We start from the raw sequence: 19846 nt of genomic DNA, 5'->3' as shown, positions 1-19846 counted from the left end.
CTGGGTGTCCGACACAACAAAAAATACATTACAGACAAAATACTTTACAATTTACATAGTCAATTTATAATCTCATAGTTGATAATGTGTGGATGAGGTATCATATTGTCCATTCATGCTGTGACTAGTAATTATACTGTATCTAAAGAGCAGGTTTTCTTTTTCTGCAGAAGCGCCTTCCCTGCAGTGCATGCCATGATTGAGCTCCATCCTGTGAAGAGTGTTTTGAGAGAGAGCTTGGACAATGGATGAAGAGAAACTCATGTCACAATGCCATTACAGGAGTTAAAGTTACTGTGTAATATAGGTTGTCAAGGGTTCATAAAGTGAGATGGGGCTGGTGAGAGGGTATGAATTTGGTTTAAACTAACCCTATGACACACCAACCACTTAAGTAATATCAAAATGAATTGTTTTGACTGAAGTCGTTGCTGTCCTCCGGCCAGCCTGTATGACATCACCACTGATAGTTACCTGTCAAACATAGCTGCACCTCTTTGTCCAATGGTAACAAATGTACCCTTGTTTTGGTCCACTGGCCCATTAAAATTAGGGCCTGGGGTCTATATATAAACTCAGCAAAAAAAGAAATGTCCTCTCACTGTGAACTGCGTTTATTTTCAGCAAACTTAACATGTGTAAATATTTGTATGAACATGACAAGATTCAACAACTGAGACATAAACTGAAAAATGTCCACAGACATGTGACTAACAGAAATGGAATAATGTGTCCCTAAACAAAGGAGGGGTCAAAATCAAAAGTAACAGTCATTATTATTATTTTTTTCACCTTTATTTAACCAGGTAGGACGGTTGAGAACAAGTTGTCATTTACAACTGCGACCTGGCCAAGATAAAGCAAAGCCATGCGACAAAAACAATAACGCAGAGTTACACATGGGATAAACAAACGTACAGTCAATAACAATAGAAAAATCTGTATACGGTGTGTGCAAATGAGGTAAGGCAATAAATAGGCCAATAGTGGCGAAGTAATTACAATTTAGCTATTTACACTGGAGTGATATATGTGCAGATGAGGATGTGCAAGTAGAAATACTGGTGTGCAAAAGAGCAGAAAAACAAAATCAAATATGGGGATGAGGTAGGTAGTTGGTTGGATGGGCTATTTACAGATGGGCTGTGTACGGCTGCAGCGATGGGTAAGCTGTTCTGACAGCTGACACTTAAAGTTAGTGAGGGAGATATAAGTCTCCAACTTCAGTAAAAAAAAAAATTGCAATTCGTTCCAGTCATTGGCAGCAGAGAACTGGAAGGAAAGGCGGCCAAAGGAGGTGTTGGCTTTGGGGATGACCAGTGAAATATACCTACTGGAGCGCGTGCTACGGGTGGGTGTTGCTATGGTGACCAGTAAGCTGAGATAAGGTGGAGCTTTACCTAGCAAAGACTTATAGATGACCTGGAGCCAGTGGGTTTGGTGATGAATATGTAGCGAGGACCAGCCAACGAGAGCATACAGGTCGCAGTGGTGGGTAGTATATGGGGCTTTGGTGACAAAACAGAGGGCACTGTGATAGACTGCATCCAATTTGCTGAGTAGAGTGTTGGAGGCTATTTTGTAAATGACATTGCCGAAGTCTAGGATCGGTAGGATAGTCAGTTTTACGAGGGTATGTTTGGCAGCATGAGTGAAGGAGGCTTTGTTGCGAAATAGGAAGCCAATTCTAGATTTAACTTTATATTGGAGATCCTTAATGTGAGTCTGGAAGGAGAGTTTACAGTCTAGCCAGACACCTAGGTATTTGTAGTTGTCCACATATTCTAAGTCAGAACTGTCCAGAGTAGTGATGCTAGTCAGGTGGGCGGCTGCGAGCAGCGATCGGTTGAAGAGCATGCATTTCGTTTTACTAGCATTTAAGGGTAGTTGGAGGCCATGGAAGGAGTGTTGTATGGCGTTGAAGCTCGTTTGGAGGTTTGTTAACCTCTCTAGGGTAGGTGGCACCAAATCGTCCCACCTACGTAACAGCCAGTGGAATCCTGTGGCGCGTTATTCAAATACCTTAGAAATGCTATTACTTCAATTTCTCAAACATATGACTATTTTACACCATTTTAAAGACAAGACTCTCGTTAATCTAACCACACTGTCCGATTTCAAAAAGGCTTTACAACGAAAACAAAACATTAGATTATGTCAGCAGAGTACCCAGCCAGAAATAATCAGACACCCATTTTTCAAGCTAGCATATAATGTCACATAAACCCAAACCACAGCTAAATGTAGCACTAACCTTTGATGATCTTCATCAGATGACAACCCTAGGACATTATGTTATACAATACATGCATGTTTTGTTCAATCAAGTTCATATTTATATCAAAAACCAGCTTTTTACATTAGCATGTGACTAGCATGTGACTAGCATTCCCACCGAACACTGCCGGTGAATTTACTAAATTACTCACGATAAACGTTCACAAAAAGCATAACAATTATTTTAAGAATTATAGATACAGAACTCCTCTATGTACTCGATATGTCCGATTTTAAAATAGCTTTTCGGTGAAAGCACATTTTGCAATATTCTCAGTAGATAGCCCGGCATCACAAGGCTAGCTATTTAGACACCCAGCAAGTTTAGCACTCACCAAAGTCAGATTTACTATAAGAAAAATGTTATTACCTTTGCTGTCTTAGTCAGAATGCACTCCCAGGACTTCTACTTCAATAACAAATGTTGGTTTGGTCCCAAATAATCCATCGTTATATCCAAATAGCGGCGTTTTGTTCATGTGTTCAAGACACTATCCGAAAGGGTAAATAATGGTGACGAGCATGGCGCAATTCGTGACAAAAAAATTCTAAATATTCCATTACCGTACTTCGAAGCATGTCAACCGCTGTTTAAAATCAATTTTTATGCCATTTTTCTCGTAAAAAAAGCGATAATATTCCGACCGGGAATCTGCATTTAGGTAAACAGACGAAAGAAAATAAAGCATGGGGTCGACTCGGGCACGCGCCTAAGCCCATAGTACTCTGATCGGCCACTTGCCAAAAGCGATAATGTGTTTCAGCCAGAGGCTGCCTCGATATCGTTCAGCTTTTTCCCGGGCTCTGAGAGCCTATGGGAGCCGTAGGAAGTGTCACGTTACAGCAAAGATCCTCAGTCTTCAATAAAAAGAGCCAAGATGAAACACAACTTGTCAGACAGGCCACTTCCTGCATGGAATCTTCTCAGGTGTAGGCCTGCCATATTAGTTCTGTTATACTCACAGACACCATTCAAACAGTTTTAGAAACTTTAGGGTGTTTTCTACCCAAAGCCAATAATTATATGCATATTCTAGTTACTGGGCAGGAGTAGTAACCAGATTAAATCGGGTACGTTTTTTATCCGGCCGTGTCAATACTGCCCCCTAGCCCTAACAGGTTAACACAGTGTCCAAAGAAGGGCCAGATGTAGACAGAATGGTGTCATCTGCGTAGAGGCGGATCAAAGAATCACCCGCAGCAAGAGCGATATCATTGATATACAGAGAGTCGGCCCGTGAATTGAACCCTGTGGCACCCACATAGACTGCCAGAGGTCCGGACAACAGGCCCTCCGATTTGACACACTGAACTCTATCTGAGAAGTAGTTGGTGAACCAGGCGAGGCAGTCATTAGAGAAACCAAGGCTGTTGAGTCTGCCGATAAAAATACAGGGATTGACAGAGTCGAAAGCCTTGGCCAGGTCGATGAAGACTGCTGCACAGTACTGTCTTTTATTGATGGCATTTATGATATCGTTTAGTACCTTGAGCGTGGCTGAGGTGCATCCGTGACCAGTTCAGAAACCAGATTGCACAGCGGAGAAGGTACGGTGGGATTCGAAATGGTCATGATCTGTTTGTTCACTTGGCTTTCGAAGTCCTTAGAACGGTAGGGCAGGATGGATTTAGGTCTGTAACAGTTTGGGTCTTGAGTGTCTCCCCCTTTGAAGAGGGGGATGAGCGCGGCCGCTTTCCAATCTTTAGGAATCTCAGATGATACCAAAGAGAGGTTGAACAGACTAGTAATAGGGGTTGCAACAATGGCGGCAGATAATTTTAGGAAGAGAGGGTCCAGATTGTCTTGCCCAGCTGATTTGTAGGGATCCAGATTTTGCAGCTCTTTCAGAACATCAGCTGTCTGGATTTGGGTGAAGGAGAAGCGGGAGGGGGTGGGGCTTGGGCTAGTTGCTGCGGGGGGTGCAGAGCTGTTGGCTGAGGTTGGGGTATCCAGGTGGAAAGCATGGCCAGCCGTACAGAAATGCTTATTGAAATTCTTGATTATCATGGATTTATCAGTGGTGACAGTGTTTTCTAGCCTCAGTGCAGTGGGCAGCAGGGAGGAGGTACTGTTATTCTCCATGGACTTTACAATGCCCCAAAACTTTTTGGAATCAGGATGCACATTTCTGTTTGAAAAAGCTAGCCTTTGCTTGTATTTAATTTAATTTATTGCCCTGGCCACATCTGCAGTCCTCATGCCTCCTTGCAGCATGCCTAAGGCACGTTCACGCAGATGAGCAGGGACCCTGTGCATCTTTCCTTTGGTGTTTTTCAGAGTCAGTAGAAAGGCCTCTTTAGTGTCCTCTAAGTTTTCATGACTGTGACCGTAATTGCCTACCGTCTATAAACTGTTAGTGTCTTAAAGACCGTTCCACAGGTGCATGTTCATTAATTGTTTATTGTTCATTGAACAAGCATGGGAAACAGTGTTTAAACCATTTACGATGAAGATCTGTGAAGTTATTTGGATTTTTACGAATTATCTTTGAAAGACAGGGTCCTGAAAAAGGGACATTTCTTTTTTTGATGAGTTTAGCTGCTGTATGTAAGCTCGTCTAGAGAATAGAAAATGTATACCCTGTAAATCTGACTAAGTAGAATTTTCCCCAATATTAATCTGTGCTGTGGTGGCGCTTTTGAAATGTGTTTGTCCCCATAATAACAGAAAATCTCCCATGATGAAAATAGGAGTGAATGGAATGGATTGTTGGTAATTTTGACTTTTCAGTGATGTCGAAAAGCAATGTTTACTTCTTATTTAATTGTCAATTACTTACAGGTATATACAGTACATTCTGTGCTCACAAACCAATGATGTAATATCATTATGAGAAAGACGTCTGTGAAGAGAAAGTCAGACACGGAACACCGTAACAACATGATGTTCCACATGTCATCTGTAATGTCATCTTGAACCAATCAAATAAAGACAGCAAGGCATTTTCTATAATAGAGACATTCTTAATGAGTCATGTGGAACTCAATAATTGTATTGAGTTGTTATACATATTTAATTATTTGATATACAGTATATACTGTATATACAGTTCCAGTCAAAAGTTTGGACACAGCTACTGATTCCAGGTGTTTTCTTTATTTTTTTAAACTATTTTCTACATTGTAGAATAATAGTGAAGACATCAAAACTATGAAATAACACATATGGAATCATGTAGTAACCAGAAAAAGTGTTAAACAAATCAAAACATCTGACCCATGTGAATACCGTACATGTGGATTTAAAAAACATGATACATTAACAATGTTGGCAAACAAAATAAGCATTTTTCGGTGTTAAGAAATCATTTGGGTCTCACCTGTAACCTGGCACAAATGCCTTTGTTAAACGTGTTTTATAATTGATTATGTTATTCTAGAAACCGCAGTCAAATTGTATTTAAATCTGGCGGGAAAGCAAGGGCATCTACGTAATTTGGAGAGCCATTTGCGCAATGTTTTGCGCCATGGATTTGTCCACCAGATGTCATCATTGGGCTGCGGCAAATCGAAGAAGCAGCCGTGTTTTACGCGCCTCTGGTTATGCTTATGAGGCTCTGAAGAATGCCTCTGTGCTGGTGATCTCGGGTATCCAGGAACACAACACACGAGTCGTTAGAGGAGAAAAGAAAAGGCGAGAGTGAAGGAGAATAAAAGGGCAGTTCTAGTAGACAGGTCGACACCTGCCATTCTCCGTCCGCATTCTCGTCGGTATCCTTGTCTGTTTTCAAAGACATGGGTGAATAAACAACCTAATTATTTCTTTAAACAGAATAGATTAAACGGAATGTACTCGTTTTACGCGATTATATCAGGCTTGAAAGAGCGCACTTTTGGCGACTGGACTGGCGTTTATTTAACCGTAAAAAAATGATCCTAACTATTTTGACGCGGAAAGGTAGAGGTTTGTTTGTAGGCTACATTGACAAGTAGTACAGGTGGTTTTGAGAGGGGTCGTGCAGGTATTGTGCAGGATGTCTGACCGATGTCCAGTTTAGTAGCCTGTATAGACGGCCACTATTTTCTAACAAGTCGAGGACACTCCAACTACAAGTGGCCATGAAGGACACTGGCGAATCAAAGGACCACCAACTAACAGTAAGTACAATACCGTAGCCTACCTATACATCATCACACCTGTTTACTATTACTGCAAGAACAGCAGTAATGTTGTATAGCCTACCGGTATGGGGACATTTAAGTGTAATATGCCACATGGAAGTCGTGACTTTAGATAATTGTGTAGACTAGATTGTAGCCTATATGCCCGTTGGTTCTGGGTTGCTGAGTTGAATGCCACTCAAACTGGTATTTTATTCAGATAGCCCACATTAAAGATTAGAATAAAATACAATACAAGTTTATTATAGCCTAAATTACATTACTAAGCAAATTATGCCTTTTATTACAGTACCTCTTGCCTCAGTCACATATGGAGACATTTGTTTACCTTTAACATTGAATTCCCATGTCATAAGTCAATAGTTTGCCATCTCCACACAGACCTTATTCTTTCCCAGTGGTTCCAGCCTGTGTAATATACCATACCTGAATTATTAACATGGCTCATTTCAGTTCTCCAGTCTCATCTTCTCCACTATGTCATACACTGACTAGCTCCACAGCACTGGTGATGGAAAATATGAATCCCCATTGTCTGTGGAATGACTGAATTGTCCTGTAAAGGTTTAATTCATATGGATCAATGTCAGAGCTGAATGTATGGCCTGTATCATTCCCATATCTACCCACTAAACATGTTATTTTGACTCTGCCACATCTGCCTCATCCTTCTATCTAATAACATAACATTAGTTACCTATTTCACTAACAAGCAACATTACCGCCCTACAATTTCATTCTGCGAGACATTCACACCAGGTGGCCTATTCAGTCTGACTGTATCAACTCAGAGACTGTTTTCTATGCACCGCCCTGATTATGTAATAGTTTTATAACGTGTGGATGGGTTATCAGTCTATACATTGGTCTGTCTTGGTCTATCTAAGTATCATGATGTCCATTTCCCCCCCATGAATAATGTTGAGAGAGAGAGAGAGAGAGAGAGAGAGAGAGAGAGAGAGAGGAGAGAGAGAGAGAGAGAGAGAGAGAGAGAGAGAGAGAGAGAGAGAGAGAGAGAGAGAGAGAGCTTCAGGACAATAGATAGAGGCTCATGTCATAGTGACATTACACAAGTTAAATTACTCTGTTAAAAACAGAGGGTAACCATGATCATTTACTTTATCCTTTGCTCTTGTTGACTTGTGAATGGCAACAGACTATTGCTGTGGTGTGAATGAAGAATCCTCTTGATTCTGTTATTTGCTGTGGAAGCTCTAACCTTTTCAAAGCACTGTGAAAGTTCTAACTGTGAAAGCTCTAACCTTGCATTGTTCTCTCTGTGAAATCTCTAACCCTGTGTTGTCGTCACTGTCTCTCTCTCTCTCTCTGAAAGCTCTAACCGTCTTCTACCTGTGTGTCTCTCTCTGAAATGTTTAACCCTGTGTTGTTTTTGTGTGTTTCTCTGTGAAAGGTCTAAACCTGTGTTATTGTAGTTGTGTGTTGCTCTAATTGTGAAAGCTCTAAGCCTGTGTTTTTCAACCTGTGTGTCTCCCAGGTGGCCCTGAGGATCAGACCCCTCAGCGATTCTGAGCGGGAAGAGGCAGCCACCATAGTGGCCCACAGAGTGGACAACCAGGTTAGATGACCCGCCGTGTGTGTTTGCATATGTGTTCATGCGTGCTCATTCTTGCGTTTGTGTGTGTCTGTGCAAGCTCGCAAGCTGTTCCAGGCCGCCCACGCATCCAGTCACAAGGCCTGCTGCACATATATAATGTATCTGCAGGCGCATGCACTTTTCACAGCAGCGCAGCACAGTATAGCTGGTCTAAACCAAGTGAGGTCGATCACTGTGTGTGTGTGCATCAACGCTCAGATGTCACACTGTGCAGTGAGTCAGTCGGTTGATTAAGTAAGGTCCATTTCATGTTGAATGTTGAAGACGTGTGTGTGTGTGTGTGTGTGTGTGTGTGTGTGTGTGTGTGTGTGTGTGTGTGTGTGTGTGTGTGTGAGAGAGAGAGAGACGCATGCGGATGGCTCTGCATTGTGATTCAGTGGATTGTTATTGTTTAGAGAGTGACCTCTTTGATAGAGGATAGAAATTGGATTAATTCTGAAGAAAGAAGGCAGCCAAGACATGTCTGGACTGTAGCAAAGGAGGACATGATGTGTGTGAATCAGCTTTGTTCCGTTATTGAATGCTCCTATCCTTGATGGAACTGCTATTTGAGACCCACCATTTATCATTCTGCCACTATTATGAACATAGAGAATATTATGAGCTTATTTGGCGATCGTTCTATTTCCATTCAGTCCATGTATTTAACTGAAATACCAATTCCAATTTTCCTCATTGCAAAGCATGACCCCAACCAAAGGAAGTTAATCCATGATATACAGCGCAGGGAAAGGCAGGGCTCCTATAGGGTCCTTGGGGAGCATATTTACCTGGAGCCAATTAGAAGCCTCCAGGTGTGTCCCTCATGGAGACAACTTGGAAACCACGTAGTAATTCTTCTGATGTGATGATAAGAAGGAGGGTGAGAATGATGATGATGATAATGATAATGAGCAGTATTATGACTGCGATATGGATGAGGTGTTAATACCACTGAGAATAAACTGGTTTAGGTCTTAGTGGGTGATCTGCTGTAGGGACTAGATGTTGTTGGACTTATGTTTGGAATGACAATTCCATGAGGAGTGAGCAGGAGAGCAGAAACACTCTGGCTTCCAGGGTAAGATAACATTGGTTTTGCTGGTGAAAGATTTGTTACGGTTCACATAATAATAATAAGTCTGTCATCACTAATTTGTTGTTCACTTCAGTCAAAGTCTTTGACTGCATGGAAGGTGGTGCCACAGTTAAACTGGCAATAATCCGCATTAATTGTGAGTGAGGGACTGGAGGGACTGAGACCTGGCTTACTCTCTGTCTGTGGCTCTCAAAAGCAATTCAATGAACCTACAACCAGACGTATTAACCCAGCAACTCTCCCTCTGCTCTGCCTTGATGACACCAGCAGGAGTAAGCTAAGTGTGATAGGCCCATTGTGATGGTGTATTGTTGCCGACACAGCTCTGCTTTTTACAGTGAACAACAGTTCTTCTCTTAGCTCCTCAATCCATGCACCTTGGTTGGAGAGCAAGGTAGCAGCAATGTTCTTTCCCCTTTACAACATTATTGTCAACATTCTTGGTGAAACATTTTCATTGTCACAGTAGAATAAAAGAAAATGTAACCTCTACATACACTGTTGATGTTGTGCTATTGAAAAACAAAGGCAAGGTGATAGAATGGAAACATTTTGTGAGTGGTTCATCTGTGTGGAGTAACAGCCTAGCAGGTTATCTTACGTCTCTGTGTGTTTGCAGCCAAGGGCTTATAGTCACTACAATACAAACAGGTTGTGGAGACAGTGTGCGGGGTATTGTGTGTGTGTGTGTGTGTGTGTGTGTGTGTGTGTGTGTGTGTGTGTGTGTGTGTGTGTGTGTGTGTGTGTGTGTGTGTGTGTGTGTGTGTGTGTGTGTGTGTGTGTGTGTGTGTGTGTGTGTGTGTGTGTGTGTGTGTGTGTGTGTGTGTGTGTGTGTGTGTGTGTGTGTGTGTGTGTGTGCTGCGTAGTGTTTACCTCTTACCTGATAAAGGGCTTATAAGACTCTGTGTTCCTAGGGAGGGAGGGAGGGAGGGAGGGAGGGAGGGTGGGAGTTGTGTTACTAGCTCCTAACAGTGCAGTAACAAAAAAGTCAAACAAAATTAGAATAAAAACTAGAAGCAACAAATCATGAATGTCAGGATGATTCCAGTTAACAACCCAAATAGCACTGTATCAGTAATCCAAATCACAGTCTATACGTATACAGTGCATTCGGAAAGTATTCAGATCGCTTGACTTTTTGCCATTTGTTATGTTACAGCCTTATTCTAAAATTGGTTAAATAGTTTTTTTTCCCTCAACTATCTTCACACAATACCCCATATTGACAAAGAAAAAACAGGTTTTTATTACATTTTGCTAATTTATTCAAAATAAAAAACGGAAATATTACATTTACATAACTATTCATACCCTTTACTCAGTACTTTGTTGAAGTAACTTGTACTGAAGCCACTCCTGCATTGGCTTGGCTGTGTGCTTAAGGTCGTTGTCCTGTTGGGAGGTGAACCTTTGCCCCAGTCTGAGATCCTGAGCGCTCTGGAGCAGGTTTTCATCAACAATCTGTCTGTAAATTGCTCCGTTCATCTTTACCTCAAACCTGACTAGTCTCCCAGTCCCTGCCGCTGAAAAACATCCCCACCACCGTGCTTCACCGTAAGGATGGTGCCAGCTTTCATCCAGATGTGATGCTTGGCATTCAGGCCAAAGTATAAGGGCACAAGGCGAGACCCAGATGCAGACACAGGAGGCAGATGGTTAGAGTCCAAGATGTTTATTAACAATCCAAAAGGGGTAGGCAAGAGAATGGCCGTGGACAGGCAAAACTTCAAAACCAGTTCAGAGTTCCAGAGGTACAGAATGACAAGCAGGCTCGAGGGCAGGCAGAATGGTCAGGTAGGCGGGAATGGAGCCCAGAAAACAGGCAAAGGTCAAAACCGGGAGGACTAGTAGAAGAGAATAGAAAAGCAGGCGCACGGGAAAAAACACGCTGGTTGATTTGAACATACAAGACGAACTGGCACAGAGAGACAGGAAACACAAGGAGAAATCCACCAGGGAAAATAAGCAACACCTGGAGAGGGTGGAGACAATCACAAGGACAGGAGAAACCGATCAGGGTGTGACACAGAGTTCAATCTTGGTTTCATCTAACCAGAGAATCTTGTTTCTCATGGTCTAAGAGTCCTTTAGGTGCCTTTTGGCAAACTCCAAGCAGGCTGTCGTGTGCCTTTTACTGAGGAGTGGCTTCCGTCTGGCCACTCTACCATAAAGGCCTGATTGGTGGAGTGCTGCAGAGATGGTTGTCCTTCTAGATGTTCTCACATCTCCACAGAGGAACTCTGGAGCTCTGTCAAAGTGACTATCGGGTTCTTGGTCACCAAAGCCCTTCTCCCCCGATTGCTGAGTTTGAACGGGCGGCCAGCTCTTGGAAGTGTCTTGGTGGTTCCAAACTTATTCCATTTAGGAATGATGGAAGCCACTGTGTTCTTGGGGACCTTCAATGCTGCAGAAGTATTTTAGTAACCTTCTCCAGATCTGTGCCTCGACACAATCCTGTCTCGGCGCTCTACGGACAATTCCTTCAACGTCATGGCTTGGTTTTTGCTCTGACATGCACTGTCAACTGTGGGACCTTATATAGACAGGTGTGTGTGCCTTTCCAAGTCATGTCCAATCAATTGAATTTACCACAGGTTGTCATGACTTTACTTTCATTAATCTTTCATTGACTGTTATTTATCTAATCAACTAACTATGTTTAATTGTTACCCGATGAAATGAATCATGTAACAATTAAATCATTATGATTTGGGGCACCATGAGAGCGGTTGTTTAAAGAGTTACCATCTCCCAAATTAAACTGTAAATGTCTTTACCTATCACATCCTTAAAGCAGTCAACATATTAATCATAACCTCTTATCATATGATTCTGAACAGTTGTAACCTCCTTGCATCTGCAAAAACCCCAGCCTTACTTATGAGTCAGTACTACACATATTGGTTTAATTATTTATTTACTAGCTAACTAAATGATAACACAGGATAACATCCCTAGCGGACTAACACAATATGGTGTCTTTTTACAAAAGGAGATGGACAGGAAGGGAGAGAGTGAGAGAGAAAAAGAGACACTTATCATTGATACATTTTAGAAACTATTCTCACAGTAATCATATACCTTGCACACGAACCGCCACCGCTTTGGAGTAAGAAATCATGAATGTATTTATGTCATTGCCTTGGTTGGCTGTTGTGCCTTTTCGCGTCCCGCTTGTAAGGCTCCGATTGTCCAAAAGCGGTCGTTCACCCGTCTCTTCTACTGTTGCTCTCCTCTGCCCGTTGACTTGTCATGTAGTCCTGAACAGAACTACATAGTTTATTCTACTTTCCATTCCCTCCTTAAGCATATTTGAAGATAGGCTAGCCAGCCATGTAGATGGTTCTCAGTGGTGATGAGAGTAGTAGAATGGTCCCACTTATGTTCACTTTTCTAGATAATTTTCTTAGGACAGCTAATCAACCGTACCAGTGATTGTTCGAGAAGGTAGTTTTCTTCTCCACCTCGTGTTGGTATTCAGGGTTCAAACTATGGATGCACGATATATCGGTGAAGATATCGTAATCGGAAGATTATTAGCTAAAAATGCCAACATCGACATCAGCCCGATGTCTAGTTTAACGTCTGTGTAAAACCGATGTCAAAGCTGATATAATGTAGGTACATGATGTAAGGATGCCACATAACATTTAAAGTTACACGTGCAACACAGCATTCCTAACCTAGCCCACAATGTCTGCTGTGGATCGAGCTGTCAACAAGTCGAACAGTCATTTGAAAGAGTAAGAACATTTCAGCGAGACAACTCAAAGGCAAAATCCATTAATGCCAAGATAATGGAATTCATTGCCCTTGACAATCAACCATTCTCTGTCGTGGGTGATGTTGGCTTTCGCCGACTGGTCGAGCACCGGTACACACTACCAAGTGCGCAATTTTTCAAACGTTGCCCTACCTGAGTTACACAGTAATAGCGTCACTGCTATTAGCTTCACGACTGACATTTGGACCAGCGATATCAGCCCCATGAGCATGCTGAGTCTGACAGCACAGTGGGTCGTTGAGGATTTTGTACTGGGTAAAGTCGTATTTCATGCTCATGAATGTGCTGGTTGTCATATCGCTGCTGCCATTTCAATGGCATTTGAGAACATGTTTGAAACTTGGAAACATGAATTCACTAGCTAGCTCCATTCGAACAACTGACTGGAGAAATAAGCTCATCAACTGCGCCTGCAGCAGACGTGATACCCTCTGTCAAGGCATTGAAACGCTGCTCAACAGAACTACCGAGGCTGTGAACAAGCGATTCGGTGGCATTCTCTCTTTACTGTGTCGCCACCATGCTCAATGCTATGTACAAGGACCGCTACTTCGACGCAGATAAGAAACAGGGTTTATGTGAAATGTTACATATACAAGATGGAAACGGTCACAGTGACAGTGCGCACCGAGGAAGAGAGGCCACGGACAGACAGAGCTGAAACTTCACTGCTTGACATGTATGATGAAAGCCTGGTTGAGAATGAAACGACTGAACAAATGAACAACAAAACAACACAGCAATTAAGTGAAAGAAATAGGTTTTGATTATGTTTTACTGGTAATGGGAACATATGTACTGTATGTACATATGTACTTTTGGTCAGTGTGGTGTGTGTGTGTAACCTTAATTTAACTAGGCAAGTCAGTTAAGAACAAATTATTATTTACAATGACGGTCTACCCTGGCCAAACCTGGACGACACTGGGCCAATTGTGCGCCGCCCTATGGGACTCCCAATCACGGCTGGATGTGATACAGCCTGGATTCGAACCAGGGACTGTAGTGACGTCTCTTGCACTGAGATGCAGTGTCTTAGACCGCTGCATCCATGTGTGTGTTAACTATTTAACTGTACTAGAATGCTTAAAAGGCCGCTAAAATGTTAAATATTGGGTATCGGGTTTTTTTTGGCAAGGAAGATATCGGTATTGGCCAAAAATGTCATATCGATGCACTACTAGTTCAAATCAAATGTATTTATAAAGCCCTTCTTACATCAGCTGATGTCACAAAGTGCTGTACAGAAACCCAGCCTAAAACCCCAAACAGCAAGCAATGCAGGTGTAGAAGCATGGTGGCTAGGAAAAACTCCCTAGAAAGGCCAGAACCTAGGAACAAACCTATAGAGGAACCAGGCTATGAGGGGTTTCCAGCCCTCTTCTGGCTGGTGGAGATTATAACAGAACATGGCCAAGATGTTAAAATGTTTATAGATGACCAGAAGGGTCAAATAATAATAATCACAGTGGTTGTCAAGGGTGCAACAGGTCAGCACCTCAGGAGTAAATATCAGTTGGCTTTTCATAGCCGATCATTCAGAGTATCTCTACCGCTCCTGCTGTCTCTAGAGAGTTGTAAACAGCAGGTCTGGGACAGGTAGCACGTCCGCTGAACAGATCAGGGTTCCATAGCCGCAGGCAGAACAGTTGAAACTAGAGTAGCAGCATGGCCAGGTGGACTAGGGACAGCAAGGAGTCATCAGGCCAGGTAGTCCTGAGGCATGGTCCTAGGACTCAGGTCCTCCGAAAGAAAGAAAGAAAGAAAGAAAGAGAAGAAAGAAAGAAAGAAAGAAAGAAAGAAAGAGAGAGAGAGAGAGTTAGACAGCATACTTAAATTCACACAGAACACCAGATAGGACAAGAGAAATACTCCAGATATAACAGACTGACCCTAGCCCCCTGACACATAAACTACTGTAGCATAAATACTGGAGGCTGAGACAGGAGGGGTCGGGAGACACCGTGGCCCCATCCGACGATACCCCCGTACAGGGCCAAACAGGCAGGATATAACCCCACCCACTTTGCCAAAGCACAGCCCCTACACCACTAGAGGGATATCTTCAACCACCAACTTACCATCCTGAGACAAGGCCGAGTATAGCCCACAAAAATCTCCGCCATGGCACAACACAAGGGGGGGCGCCAACTCGGACAGGAAGATCACGTCAGTGACTCAACCCACTCAAGTGACACACCCTACCTAGGGACGGCATGGAAGAGCACCAGTAAACCAGTGATTCAGCCCCTGTAATAGGGTTAGAGGCAGAGAATCCCAGTGGAGAGAGGGGAACCGGCCAGGCAGAGACAGCAAGGGCGGTTTGTTGCTCCAGTGCCTTTCCGTTCACCTTTGGGTTTCCAATCTCTCCAAAAGAATGTGGTGATCAATGGTATCAAAAGCAGCACTAAGGTCTAGGAGCACAAGGACAGATGCAGAGCCTCGGTCTGACGCCATTAAAAGGTAATTTACCACCTTCACAAGTGCAGTCTCAGTGCTATGATGGGGTCTAAAACCAGACTGAAGCGTTTCGTATACATTGTTTGTCTTCAGGAAGGCAGTGAGTTGCTGCGCAACAGCTTTTTCAATTTTCTTGAGAGGAATGGGAGATTCGATGTAGGCCGATTTAGTTTTTTATATTTTCTTGGTCAAGGTTTGGCTTTTTCAAGAGAGGCTTTATTACTGCCACTTTTAGTGAGTTTGTGTAATGTGGTCTGTGTGTAGCTGTAGGAGTCAGGCGCAGGACAGCAGATATGAGTAAATAAACGTAATTTACTCAAAATAGACAAATACAATACAATAAAGCGAGCCCACATAACGGACCGTATTACATACAAACAGTTACTCACAAACAAACATGGGGGAACAGAGGGTTAAATAATGAACAAGTAATTGGGGAATTGAAACCAGGTGTGTAAGACAAAGACAAAACAAATGGAAAATGAAAAGTGGATCGGCGATGGCTAGAAGGCCGGTGACGTCGACCGCCGAATGCCGCCCAAACAAGGAGAGGGACCGACTTTGGCGGAAGTCGTGACAGTTTGGTACACATCCGGTGGATAGAGAGCCGTTTATTATGTTCAACATAGGAGGGCCAAGCACAGTAAGCAGCTCTTTCGGTAGTTTAGTTGGAATAGGGTCCAGTATGCAGCTTGAAGGTTTAGAGGCCATGATTATTTTTATCAATGTGTCAACAGATATAGTACTAAAAAACTTGAGTGTCTCCCTTGATCCTAGGTCCTGGCAGAGTTGTGCAGACGCAGGACAACTGAGCTTTGTAGGAATAGGCAGATTTAAAGAGGAGTCCATAATTAGCTTTTTAATGATCATGATCTTTTCATCAAAGAAGTTCATGAATTTATCACTGCTGAAGTGAAAGCCATCCTCTCTTGGGGAATGCTGCTTTTTAGTTAGCTTTGTGGAAGCTTGCTTTTCTGGAAGCTTGCTTCAGAGCTCGGGTATTTTCTGTACACCAGGGAGCTAGTTTCTTATGACAAATGTTTTTAGTTTTTAGGGGTGCGACTGCATCTAGATTATTGCGCAAGGTTAAATTGAGTTCCTCAGTTAGGTGGTTAACTGATTTTTGTACTCTGACGTCCTTGGGTAGGAGGAGGGAGTCTGGAAGGGCATCTAGGAATCTTTTGGTTGTCCTACAATGTATAGCACGACTTTTGATGATCCTTGGTTGGGGTCTGAGCAGATTATTTGTTGTGATTGCAAACGTAATAAAATGGTGGTCCGATAGTCCAGGATTATGAGGAAAAACATTAAGATCCACAATGTTTATTCCACGGGACAAAACTAGGTCCAAAGTACGACTGTGGCAGTGAGTAGCTCCGGAGACATGTTGGACAAAGCCCATTGAGTCAATGATGGCTCCGAAAGCCTTTTGGAGTGGGTCTGTGGACTTTTCCATGTGAATATTAAAGTCACCAAAAATGTGAATATTATCTGCCATGACAACAAGGTCCGATAGGAATTCAGAGAACTCAGTGAGGAACGCTGTATATGGCCCAGGAGGCCTGTAAACAGTGGCTATAAAAAGTGATTGAGTAGGCTGCATAGATTTCATGACTGGAAGCTCAAAAGACGAAAACGTCGTTTTTTTGGGTAAATTGAAATAGTTCAAACCACTCTACACGCGCAGTTGCAGCCTGGCGATGTTCTGGTCTAAATGTTAATTTCTTTATGCACTCTGGTCGAAAGGGACGGTTCCGTCAGGCTGACACTCTCTGATCTTACTCGGGCGTGGCTACTTACTGTGCAAAGGTTATAGGAGACAATTATCTCTTACAGCTCCTAAAATCACATTCCTATCTTTAAGAAAATACTTTAATAATTTTTCATATTTCATGCACAACGTTAAGGATGGAGACCTTGTACATGTAGTGTATATACTTTTCAAGTTACAGTATTTCCTTTATAACACTTTTAATGACGTTACAAAATAACATCCCATATGACATTATTATTCTTTAGGTCACCTCTGAAAATTCGACTCGTTCTTATATTAGAGATATTGTTCCAGTATTCGCTTTTGAACTTGTTAAAATTTAAGCAGGGAAAGCCTCTGGAGACAAAGCACATTCCTGTGTTCATTTGGAGAGGGATGTTCTCTGGATCTCCTCTCCTTACGACAGGGTGTGAGCAGTCAACCCCCCCCCCTGCAGCTCCCTCTTCTGTGGGTGAGAGAGGCTCTGGTTACTGTCATCCATTGCCAAGCTGATCTGACCCATTCGGATCCTCACAGGACCGTCATGACAAGGTGGACTCCAATCAAGTTGTATCTCAAGGATGATCAATGGAAGAAGGATGCACCTGAGTTCAATTTTGAGTCTCATAGCAGAGGGTCTGAATACTTTTGTAAATAAGGTATTTCTGTATCTTATTTGTAATAAATTTGCCAAAAAATCTATACCGGTTTTCACTTTGTCATTAGGGGGTATTGTGTGGAGATTGATGAGGAAGAAAATGTATTTAATACATTTTAGAATAAGGCTGTAACGTAACAAAATGTGGAAAAAGTCTAGCGGTCTGAGTACTTTCCGAATGCACTGTATACACCAAAATATACTTCAAATTAGTGGATTTCAGCGACACCCATTGCTGACAGGTGTATAAAATCGAGCACACAGCCATGCAAACTCCATAGACAAACATTGGCAGTAGAATGGCCTTCCTGAAGAGCACAGTGACTTTCAACGTGGCACCGTCATAGGACGCAACCTTTCCAACAAGTCAGTTGGTCACATTTCTGGCCCTGCTAGAGCTGCCCCAGGTCAACTGTAAGTGCTGTTATTGTGAAGTGGAAACATCTAGGAGCAACAATAGCTCAGCAGCAAAGTGGTAGGCCACACAAGCTCACAGAACAGGACTGCCGAGTGCTGAAGCGCATAATGCGTAAAAGTCGTCTGTCCTCGGTTGCAACACTCACTACCGAGTTCCAAACTGCCTCTGGAAGCTACGTCAGCACAATAACTGTTTGCCGGGAGCTTCCTGAAATGGGTTTCCATGGCCGAGCAGCCGCACACAAGCCTAAGATCACCATGTGCAATTCCAAGCGTCGACTGGAGTGGTGTAAAGCTCGCCGCCATTGGACTCTGGAGCAGTGGAAACGCGTTCTCTGGAGTGATGAATCATACTTCACCATCTGGCAGTTCGACGGACGAATGTGGGTTTGGCGGATGCCAGGAAAATGCTACCTGCCCCAATGCATAGTGCCAACTGTAATGTTTGATGGAGGAGGAATAATGGTCTGGGTCTGTTTTTACATGGTTTGGGCTAGGCCCCTTAGTTCCAGTGAAGGGAAAGCGTAACGCTACTGCATACAATGACCTTCTAGACTATTCTGTGCTTCCAACTTTGTGGCAACGGTTTGAGGAAGGCCCTTTCCTTTTTCAGCATGACAATTACCCCCTGCACAAAGCGAGGTCCATACAGAAATTGTTTGTCAATATCTGTGTGGAAGAACTTGACTGCCCTGCACCTCAACACTTTTGTGATGATTCGCCCAACATCACTGCTCTGACCTCACTAATGCTCTTGTGGCTGAATGGAAGCAAGTTCCCACAGAATTGTTCCAAAATCTAGTGGAAATCCTTCCCAGAAGAGTGGAGGCTGTTATAGCAGCAAAGGGGGGACCAACTCCATATTAAAAAACTCTTATGGATCCCTTCACGCGCCAATCCCTTTAGTGGGATCGATTTGACAACATCCAGTGAAATTGTAGCGTGCCAAATTCAAACTACAGGAATATTAATATTCATCATTCACGAAAATATAAGTGTAATACATCAAAATAAAGCTTAACTTCTTGTTAATCCAGCCGCTATGTCAGATTTCAAAAAGGCTTTACAGCGAAAGCATACCATGCGATTATTTGAGGACAGCGCCCAGCACACAAAACCATACAAACATTTTCCAGCCAAGTAGAGGAGTAACAAAAGTCAGAAATAGCGATTAAAATTAATCACTTACCTTTGATGATCTTCATATGGTTGCACTCACAAGACTCCATGTTACACAATAAATGTTTGTTTTGTTTGATAAAGTCCCTCTTTATGTCCAAAACGTTTTGTTGGCGCGTTTTGTTCAGTAATCCATTGGCTCAAAGGCAGTCACAACAGGCAGACGAAAAATCCAAATAGTACCAGTAAAGTTCGTAGAAACATGTCAAACGATGTTTATAATCAATCCTCAGGTTGTTTTTTGTCTAAATAATCAATAATATTTCAACCGGACAATAGCGTCATCAATATAAAAGAAAAACAACAAAAGGCGTGCTCTCAGTAGCGTACACCAAACAGCTCTGGGACTTTCCATTGTCCACTCATTGAAAGTGGTCATTCTCCCTCATTTTTCAGAATGAAAGCCTGAAACAATGTCTAAAGAGTGTTCACATCTAGTGAAAGCCATAGGGAACACAATCTGGGTCATATCCCTTTATATGGTGGATAGGCTTTCAATTGAA

The 19846-nt window shown here is 42.7% G+C and overlaps 1 protein-coding gene across 2 annotated transcripts in view; it reads left to right on the top strand.

Moving 5' to 3' along the window:
- Positions 1-5874: 5874 nt before the first annotated feature.
- Positions 5875-19846, top strand: part of LOC106589211 (kinesin-like protein KIF19) — an 83142-nt gene continuing 69170 nt past the window's right edge. The window contains exons 1-2 of one of the 2 annotated variants that reach the window (XM_082970514.1): positions 5875-6375; positions 7895-7975. In XM_082970514.1, the coding sequence (XP_082826640.1) occupies positions 6337-6375; positions 7895-7975 (120 nt within the window). In that variant the 5' untranslated portion in view covers positions 5875-6336. The remainder of the gene's footprint in view (positions 6376-7894; positions 7976-19846) is intronic. The other variant, XM_045710162.2, reaches the window with a different exon arrangement.

Source organism: Salmo salar, chromosome 28, assembly GCF_965601325.2.
Source record: "Salmo salar chromosome 28, fSalSal1, whole genome shotgun sequence".
In the NCBI taxonomy this organism is placed as follows: Eukaryota; Metazoa; Chordata; class Actinopteri; order Salmoniformes; family Salmonidae; genus Salmo; species Salmo salar.
This window is presented reverse-complemented; position numbering and strand designations above follow the sequence as displayed.